At 33.9% G+C, this 9,904-nt stretch overlaps 1 protein-coding gene across 5 annotated transcripts in view; it reads right to left on the bottom strand.

Moving 5' to 3' along the window:
* LOC106776581 (light-mediated development protein DET1) overlaps positions 1 to 7,820 on the bottom strand; it is an 8,792-nt gene extending 972 nt beyond the window's left edge. The window contains exons 1-12 of one of the 5 annotated variants that reach the window (XR_002666059.1): positions 7,631 to 7,646; positions 5,207 to 5,310; positions 4,327 to 4,757; positions 3,996 to 4,224; positions 3,112 to 3,285; positions 2,143 to 2,211; positions 2,004 to 2,060; positions 1,307 to 1,393; positions 1,048 to 1,212; positions 839 to 934; positions 603 to 761; positions 1 to 100 (exon numbers count right to left, since the gene is read on the bottom strand). Coding sequence is in view for 3 of the 5 variants with exons in the window: in XM_022776031.1 (XP_022631752.1) it covers positions 3 to 100; positions 839 to 934; positions 1,048 to 1,212; positions 1,307 to 1,393; positions 2,004 to 2,060; positions 2,143 to 2,211; positions 3,112 to 3,285; positions 3,996 to 4,224; positions 4,327 to 4,757; positions 5,207 to 5,278 (1,478 nt within the window). In the remaining 2 variants the exon portion in view is untranslated. Of the gene's footprint in view, positions 101 to 602; positions 762 to 838; positions 935 to 1,047; positions 1,213 to 1,306; positions 1,394 to 2,003; positions 2,061 to 2,142; positions 2,212 to 3,111; positions 3,286 to 3,995; positions 4,225 to 4,326; positions 4,758 to 5,206; positions 5,311 to 5,412; positions 5,642 to 5,743; positions 6,175 to 6,578; positions 6,683 to 7,630 lie in introns of all 5 variants that reach the window. The other 4 variants (XR_002666060.1, XM_022776033.1, XM_022776032.1 and 1 more) reach the window with 4 other exon arrangements.
* Between the last annotated feature and the right edge of the window lie 2,084 nt (positions 7,821 to 9,904).

Below are 9,904 nucleotides of genomic sequence, written 5' to 3'. Positions count from 1 at the left end.
CTGGTTTGATCTTAAATTTGAGAGAATATGGACGCCTCCTTAAAATGAACTTGATTGGATGGTCAGTTGACTGCCTATGTCGATCAGTTGCAGAAATCAGCTGCAATGACGGGCAAGAATTAAAAATACACAAGTGAAAGAACATATTGTGTGGACTATAAAGGAGAGAAACAAAAGTTAATTAAACAACGGGATTTCTTTCATCTATTATTTAGCAAATCTTGCAGATAGTTGCGCATGTACGTATGCTTAATGCATGTATGCAAGCAACCTCCTATTTCATGTCAAATCTTCTTCCCTCCAAATCCCTTTTCTCACACATAAATTAACCATAGAAAATCACTCTTGAAAAACAAAACTAATTCNAAGTAAAATCTTACACCTCCGGTCACCCCTCTTTTTTCAATAAAATAGGAATCTCTACATCAGTAATCAGGNCATANAATCCATATTCCAATAACTATATCACTTTTAAGATACTAGGTGGCAACATCAGTGTTGCAAAGGTCACCGGCATCTCCACCAAAACAAACTAAGCTTCAAATTTCTTTCCACACATCTAAAAGCCTCAACATTGAAAAAATGGGCATTCGACATGGTACCTTACCAAACAGGATAAAAAGAGAGGCCCTAAGCAATAAGTCCAACTGATGTTATAGTCTTTCTCCAAAGGAGGACCTCAATGTGATTCCCAAACGAAATTATTATTTGATAATGCTCATCTAACAGCTGGAACTCCACTTTCACAAGCATATACCCAACTTTGTCCAAAATATATAAAATTTAATTAAAAAGAATTTTGGTCACTGAATGGAAAATAGAAACATCTATAGTAAACCTTGTCATCAAACCGGAAAAGAGATTGATCAAAGTAAGGAGAAGGACTCTGAGACTGACAGCTGAAAGGCAAAGAAGCAAGCATCTTCTTCACAAACTGCAAAACAACACACACACACACATATATATATATATATATATTCAGAACTCGTTAGCTTTCCTTTATCCGGAAGGGAGCAAGAGGGGATACAACCAACAAAACCTCACTACCTGTGAAGGGTTGCTTGCCTTATCTTTTATGCTCCGTAGCTGTTCCCGTGCATGGATATTGTTTGAATGAGAAGATATGAAATTCATATACATTAAATTTCTTGATGTTGCATGAAAGTGGTCACAGAACTGCTCAAACAACAGATAAAGCTCATCTGCAGAATTCTGATAAAGATTTAAAACCGAGTCACTAAAAACACCAACAGACCAACACATAGAACCCAAGAAGAAAATAGAACAAGATGAAAAACAAATGTACCTGATAAAATGATACGATTTCAGTTGTATCCATGTTATATACAGCAACAAAAGCAGGGTGGTGATCAGCATTTCGTGACACCTGAGGCTTGAAAGCATGAAAGATTAACACATTTGTCATATTACTTCAATATACTTGAATCTCCAGGTTGAAATTTTCTCGAATGTTTAATCAGATAAACACCTAAACATGAGCCCTGGCCCACTTTTTTCTATCTGTACCAAATTGTAACATGAAAAAAATTCATTCTTGGAGCCACTTAACTGTAAAACTCTAAAAAGTCAGTCCCTAACATGGTATGACTGCATCAGATCTCCACTACCTAGTGATAAAGAATTCCATCCTTGTTAACCAAGTCTGATAACTAAATTAAATTTCAGTAATAGGATGGTGAAACTATGTTTTGAGGAGGCAAGTTAAAAGAAAAATACGATTTTTGTTATCAGTGTCAAGATTTAAGCATTTATCTTTGACACTAATACTTTTCAACAAGATGGGTTGACCTTTACTCTACTTCAAGTAGGACGGCCGCATATGCAAGCTACAGGAAACAACAAATGCTATATCATTTTTATTTTATATTTAGGCTTTGGCACTCTCATATTCTTAGAAGTAATTTGCTTTCTACTCAGGGAGTCTGTGAATGGTACAATAAGAATACAGAGAGTTCAAAGGAAAAGGCACAAAGAGAACTCACCCCTCCATCTACACTACCAAACTTGATTAGCAAATGGTGTCGGTCCAAGAATTGTACCTGCCCACGAGTTAAACAGATGTAATGTTACATTCCATAGTCAAATGTTCTTGAGATGATAAAGCTGTGTCAAAGACCCTACCTTCCAGATAATCAAATCAACATAATCTTGAAAGTGGAAGTAAAACTTCTTCCTAAGCCCTTGAATCCTCTGGTAGATGGGAGGGAAATAAAAAAAAAATTAATTTCTAAATTTTAAAAAAAATTGGAAAGATACGAAGATCAAGTCATATATACACAACAGCAGCCAAAGTCATGTACCCCCACAACTTCGGAAAAACAAAATAAAGACAGCAAAAATTTCAATACAGTAATCGGGAAAAATTGAAGGGGTAAACATTTAAAAAGGTACATATATGACAAACGGTTTTTTGTCACTATAAAAAGGCATTGCTGCAATATGCATGCCTGGAATTTCACATTTTAGAATATATTCTTATCCATATACATACTCATGCTTGAAATCGTCCTAATAGAGATGGGATATGCGGAAATGCAGACAACGGAAAATTAGAGAGAAGGGACACTGAAAGTGTTTATTACAGTCCAGGAATCATTAAACATACAATACAAGTGGTTAATAAAGTCAATAGGTTATCATTCAGTAACCACTATTGGAACATAATTAACTGGTTTGTGGTTGATTATTCTTGAAATGGAAATTATTTTACCAACAATCCTTCATTGTAATTTCTCCTTTTAAATTAATGCAAAAAGTTTGTGTGCATCTGTAATAATGACTGTGTCGGACAACAATTAAACAAGTGCCATGCATTTCTATTCCCACACATTTATATTCCTGTGAAGACACAGAAATATGGATGTAGAGCAACAAACAGTGTTCAAATGTAAGTGACAGCATATAAGATGTGAGATCTTAAAACGATTTGCTCTGAAGAGCAAAAGGAAAGAAATTTCAGTATAAGATGGGGAAGGGGATAACCTTCCAATATAATATAAGAACTGTACACGTCAAGCATAGAATAAAAGCTATGTAAAATGCAGGAGAATATTGTACAGCAATAAAAAAAAAAAAAAANTGAAGACCAACCAATGTTTCATCTCTTTCTTCANTCCANAGTCCCTGGAATATGAATGAAAGCAATCGCTGTTTTATTCCACTCAGGAAAGAATTCTCCGGATTAGTCTGGCCTTGATGCATTGGATTTTCAATGTGATTCCCAGGAAACTGGAGCTGTTTAATTTTGTCAGAAAATGCCATGCCCTGTCAGAATGATTGGTGATTTGGCCTATATTTTTGTGAGTTTAGCTTTTTACATATGCCACAAAACCATCAGAATTATCAATTTTGAGCTAGAATGGCTTCATAATTGATAAGGGATGATTGGGATGTAGTGACAATTAAAGATGACCACAAAATTATTAACTTGAACCACTGAAGCAGAATTGAAAAACATTCCCAAGATGTTACCCATCCCGATGATTTGAAAAAAAAAAATCAACTGTAAAAGCATTAAAGGACAGCCCAATGTACACGGACAAGAGTTATCACCCAGAGTGATGTCTAGGGAGGGTAAAAGTACACACGGCCTTAACCCTACAAGCAGATATGTTGCTTCTAGGATTTGATCCCATGACCTCTAAGTCATAAGCCAGCATCCTTGTTGCCAAGCCAAGTCATGCCCTTGAATTGTATAAGTTTAAGTATCCTTAAAATAACTAGTTTAGTTCAAGGGAGGACCCACTATTGAAGCATAAGGGGTGGCCAATGGAAAGCCACAAGAGGAGGGAGAAGGCAAGGGAACAAAAAATGGGGTGGATTGAACTGTGAAGTTTGAACCCATGCACTCTTGTTGCAAGTCCCAGTTCCACTAAATGTTACAATTTCTTTTTTCTCAAAGTCCATGACAATCTATGTAATTGTGTCCTAAACAAAACGCATTAAAATAAAGTCAATACCAAAAGCTTACTGACCTGAGCATTGGAATTGAGAAAAAGCTGGTCATCTTCACGGCAGAATTCCCCAATAGCCCGTACATCAACAAGGTTACCAGCATCTCTTATCTGAAGAACATGTATAGTTTGATAGCGAAGTGATACAATTGCCAATAGGTCATCATACAAGAAGACACCCGTATTATGGGTTAAATTAACAAAGTCGTTACAGAAGACCTTCTTGTCCAAGATCTCTCCATCTTCCAGTCTATTTCAACAGGTACCCAGAATGATCAGAGTATGATTGATTGGTCTTGTTATGTTGAAGATCAGGAAAAAAAAATGAATATAAAGAATGATGAATACGCACCTCAAGAGGTGGAAAGTTATCTTTTCAATTGAAGGAACACCATGGACAGCTCCTCCTACAGCAGGTGCATCAGAAACTTGGGCAGGCGTTGAAGTAGCAAACAGTCCAAATTGCTGGCTCTCCAAGTAAAGAAAGAAATCTTTACATATAAGCTCATTACAAGAAGCAAGTGGTACACAATATAGTTGGGTGAAAAAACTGTCAAATCTTTTAGCTCTAGATGGCAAATCATGTTTATCGCAATCTTCATCTTTGCATGAAAACGAAAGCCATCTGGGCCTATAAACGATCAGCTCCTGATAATTTCTGCTGAAACTTATAAGGTACTGTCCATCATCAGTGAATTTACGAAACAAGTGGTCTGGGCACTCAACCTCATAAATAGTGTAACTTGGCACCAAATTTTCATAGAAACACCGAGCATGATGAACCTGCAAGAATTAAATTACACCTGCAAAAATTAAATTCGATTCAGGTTCCTTCAACAGAGGAACAAGACAACAAATTTCAAAAAGTGAAAGCAAATCTTCCAAATTGGCACATCATATTTATCTTTTGCATTTCAAGCTTCAACTTTAAAAACATCAGGTTATACTTGACACTGCATAATACAACCAGAATCAAAGAAACTGTCCAACCTCTCTAAATACAAAAAGTGTAGACAAAGCAAAACCTTGTTTATCTTCCCTCAATCATGTTTTTGATAGTTCACCGGGGAATGTTCACATTTCCTACAATTACAACTTACAACCCTGTACCATTTCTTCTTAACACTCCCCCCCCCCCCCCTAAACCCTAAAAAGTGGCTAAAGAAGACAACACATGTAATAATTCTCAGAAAAAACAACAACAAATATTATTGGTAGTGAAAATAAATTACACTAGTGCCAGGAGGAGGAGTGCAAATCTGACGATTAAAAATCCTAGCCACAATATTGCTGCTTCTGTACATTAAAGCGTGTCCACAAACCGTAAAGGTTCACCCTGGAAACGAAGAAACGAATTTTTCATGTCAGAAAAGTTATCTCTACAAAATTAATATTTTTAATATTATGTTAATGAAATATTTATAAAAANCTTGCTGACCTGAGCATTGGAATTGAGAAAAAGCTGGTCATCTTCACGGCAGAATTCCCCAATAGCCCGTACATCAACAAGGTTACCAGCATCTCTTATCTGAAGAACATGTATAGTTTGATAGCGAAGTGATACAATTGCCAATAGGTCATCATACAAGAAGACACCCGTATTATGGGTTAAATTAACAAAGTCGTTACAGAAGACCTTCTTGTCCAAGATCTCTCCATCTTCCAGTCTATTTCAACAGGTACCCAGAATGATCAGAGTATGATTGATTGGTCTTGTTATGTTGAAGATCAGGAAAAAAAAATGAATATAAAGAATGATGAATACGCACCTCAAGAGGTGGAAAGTTATCTTTTCAATTGAAGGAACACCATGGACAGCTCCTCCTACAGCAGGTGCATCAGAAACTTGGGCAGGCGTTGAAGTAGCAAACAGTCCAAATTGCTGGCTCTCCAAGTAAAGAAAGAAATCTTTACATATAAGCTCATTACAAGAAGCAAGTGGTACACAATATAGTTGGGTGAAAAAACTGTCAAATCTTTTAGCTCTAGATGGCAAATCATGTTTATCGCAATCTTCATCTTTGCATGAAAACGAAAGCCATCTGGGCCTATAAACGATCAGCTCCTGATAATTTCTGCTGAAACTTATAAGGTACTGTCCATCATCAGTGAATTTACGAAACAAGTGGTCTGGGCACTCAACCTCATAAATAGTGTAACTTGGCACCAAATTTTCATAGAAACACCGAGCATGATGAACCTGCAAGAATTAAATTACACCTGCAAAAATTAAATTCGATTCAGGTTCCTTCAACAGAGGAACAAGACAACAAATTTTCAAAAAGTGAAAGCAAATCTTCGAAATTGGCACATCATATGTATCTTTTGCATAATACAATCAGAATCAAAGAAACTGTCCAACCTCTCTAAATACAAAAAGTGTAGACAAAGCAAAACCTTGTTTATCTTCCCTCACTCATGTTTTTGATAGTTCATCGGGGAATGTTCACATTTCCTACAATTACAACTTACAACCCAATCATTGTACAATTTCTTCTTAACACTCCCCTTCCCCCCAAAAAAAAAGTGGCTAAAGAAGACAACACATGTAATAATTCTCAGAAAAAACAACAATAAATATTATTGGTAGTGAAAAGAAATTACACTAGTGCCAGGAGGAGGAGTACAAATCTGACGATTAAAAATCCTAGCCACAATATTGCTGCTTCTGTACATTAAAGCGTGTCCACAGACCGGAAAGGTTCACCCTGGAAACGAAGAAACGAATTTTTCATGTCAGAAAAGTTATCTCTACAAAATTAATATTTTTAATATTATGTTAATGAAATATTTATAAAAATAAATGGTCACAGCCGGCATATTCAAATCAAAATTATCCAAAGTAAGTCAATGACAGTGTATGTAAAGCAAGATGAGTAATTTACATATTTGAACGTGGAAATGCTTGATTAAGAGATGACAAAAATGATGAGTACACAAGACATAATGAGGAGAGAGTTAAAAATATTCAGGAATTAAAGAATGAGGACCGAAATAAGATTGAAATAATACACAAACACTTGCAAACTTCTTGGAAAACAAGTACAAAAGAAGAAATAGGAAGATAAAATCAATCAAACTTCTCCAATGAGTTCTAATCAAGTATGCACTTCAACTTTTGAAAAATGAGCTGATTTCAAATTATGACAAGGCTATCATTTATACACGCGTCGGTTGAGAAGCTTGTCTAAAATGGGAACTGAGAAAAGCAGGAGTAGAAAAGGCCAATCTAAGTCATCTAGAGTGTGTGAAACATGTGCTAAGAGTCCTAAAAATTATACAGACTGTAGTTTAGGTTTGATGAACCTCAAACCGAATCCTAGAGTGCATTGCGATAACAACTATCATTCTTTCGCTAATAATAAATTGAAGACGCTATCATCACCTAAATCTTAACATCAGCATACACTATCTAGTTTCAACCTTAGGTGGATCTTAACGAAACGAAACATAGGCGCAGTTCAGAATTCAGATTCAACAGTCAACTCATCCTAGTTCAAAACTCGGTATTATCGCGATACAATTACATTTTCACACATTCAACAAAGAAGTTGAATGGATAAAGCGAGTTAAATCAGCGTTCAGAAAATTGAACCTAAAACAATAATCGGAAAAAGAGAGAATTAGAGATTGCGCGCTGAGAAGAAAGAGTTTACCGGTGGCCACAGTGAGAAGCGCCGTTGACGGAAGAAAGGAGAGAATAGTAGAATCGAGAGAGCGAATGAGAGCGAGAAATTTGTGTTGTGTTGTGTTGTTTTGTGTTGTGTTTGAGGGGTTGGGGTTGAGTTTGGGTAAATAAAAAGTGAGTTTGGAGATGCCACGTCACATGCATGCCTTCATTTCTATTTATTTCCCTTTGCAACTTGCAAAAATGGATTAAGCACCACAACTATCCTTTCATTCCTTTTCTTCTTCTTTTTCCCTTTCTTTCTCTATTTTTTAGGATAAGGTGCACCACAAAATGATATCATGTGAATAATAATAATAGTAATTTAATTTGATAGAAAGGGAATATTTAATAAATAAATTTTATTAAATCTTGATCGATTCTTTTTTTTATTTCGAAAAGATATTTTTTTGACACGTAATTTTTTTATATTTATTAAATGTTATCTTTTCTTATTTTTTAGTATTTTCTTTTTGAAAAAATTATAAAAGTTTATATTTTTATAATTATTTTATTTTTATATTATAAAAATGAATGTAAAGTATGTCGTGGTATTATTATTTTTTATTTTTATTTAATACAAAATCATAGTCAAATGTAATTATAGATCACTCATTATTACTAATATTCAAAAGGATTTTATAAAAAAAAATTGTAGTAATAAGGAGTATTTAAAGGTTTTTTTAGCAAGGATTCTTTCAAATGCATGCATCTATTTTATGGATATTCGTGTATTTTATAGAGAACCTTTTTCATTTTAGACAATTATTGTATTTAATAATGGTCATGGTTATTCTTAATTTAGATATCATTGGACAATGTTAAAATACTCCTTACACTGCAATTTTTCCATGTTAAAAGAATACAAAATATCATTACACAGTTTGTTAAAATTGAATCAAAGGATTGAGATTATTTTTTTCTGACGGTATACAATTATTTTTGTTTGTAACTCTATCATTAAAATCATACAATCATTAGTTTCGATGATGAAAATCCCGTAGTCAGGTTTTTCAAAAATGTATCTTTAATTTATAATAAATTTCAACCAATAATAAAGAATGCATTCGGTGTATAAGATAATATCATATTATTGGCATTGGCATTGTATACAAATAAAATTTAAAAGTGCTAACATTATTAATGAATTGGTTGAAGGCATGAAAATTATAGTTTTCATATTGGAAAATGATTTGCACCACATTAGAAATGGTGCTATTATTGATAGTACATAGAATGTGGCCTAGTTTTGACCTCCATGAATAGCAGTGACCAAAATAGCATACAAGACAAAGCCGACAATCATGCCGCTGAATTTTATAAATGAATCACTTACAAAATTACAATAACCTGGAAAAGATTGCTATTCACTGATATAAATTTTCTACAAAATTAGAATAACTTGGAAAAGATTGGCTATTATATTCACTAATATAAAGAAAAAGGTAAGAAAGAAGAAAAGTGAGATCACTTGAAAATTTATAATATCTAAAAGTATATCAATAAAACACTGCCATCCCCAAAAATAGCAAAGCAAGAGTGTCAACATACAAATGGTTATGGATACAAGATAAATGCTTCAAAAAAAATTTAAAACAAAATTAACCCACCCCACCTTGACACAGATTCTTCAACAATAATCAAAAGTGATAATGTAGACATACAATAATACTTTATTTGGTCTTTAGTTTGGAACAATGTATTTAAAGTAGTTGTACTTTTTTTTTTTTCGAAATTTACTATTGTTTTATATTTTATAAAAACAGTTTAATTGGTCTTTTTGACGTGACAACTTAGCCAATGATAAAAACAGTGTTTTGAATCCAAGCACACTGTACTCGGCAAATTCTATTTGAATATCTTTTGTCTTTAAGAGCCTCATCAACCAAACCAAAACTAAAAAAAGACTATGGCTCTTGAAAATCTCCAACTTGAAGATGCAACATAGGATTTTTTCTCTCTTATCATCTCAATTCAAAAGTGTTTCGCAATAAAAGGATTTCACATTACAGCGTTTTTGGTTCCTTTTCTTATCTTTCAGATCTTGTAAATTTTAAGAATTTCATATTGCAACATTTTGGAATTTTGAATTAAGGTTGATTTTTACATTTTGAAGTTCTTTTCTTTGTTTGCCAATTGAGTTTCCTTTTCTTAAGTTGATTTCACATTTTAAGTTTTGGTGTTCATTATCTTGCAATTTAAGATTTCTTCCTTAGTTCCTATTTTTTTAATTGCTTTGTAATTCCGGCATTCAATGTGGTGG

Source organism: Vigna radiata, chromosome 11 (genome assembly GCF_000741045.1).
Source record: "Vigna radiata var. radiata cultivar VC1973A chromosome 11, Vradiata_ver6, whole genome shotgun sequence".
Taxonomy (NCBI): Eukaryota; Viridiplantae; Streptophyta; class Magnoliopsida; order Fabales; family Fabaceae; genus Vigna; species Vigna radiata.
Note: the sequence above shows the minus strand (reverse complement) of the source record. Positions and strands in the feature narration are given on the sequence as shown.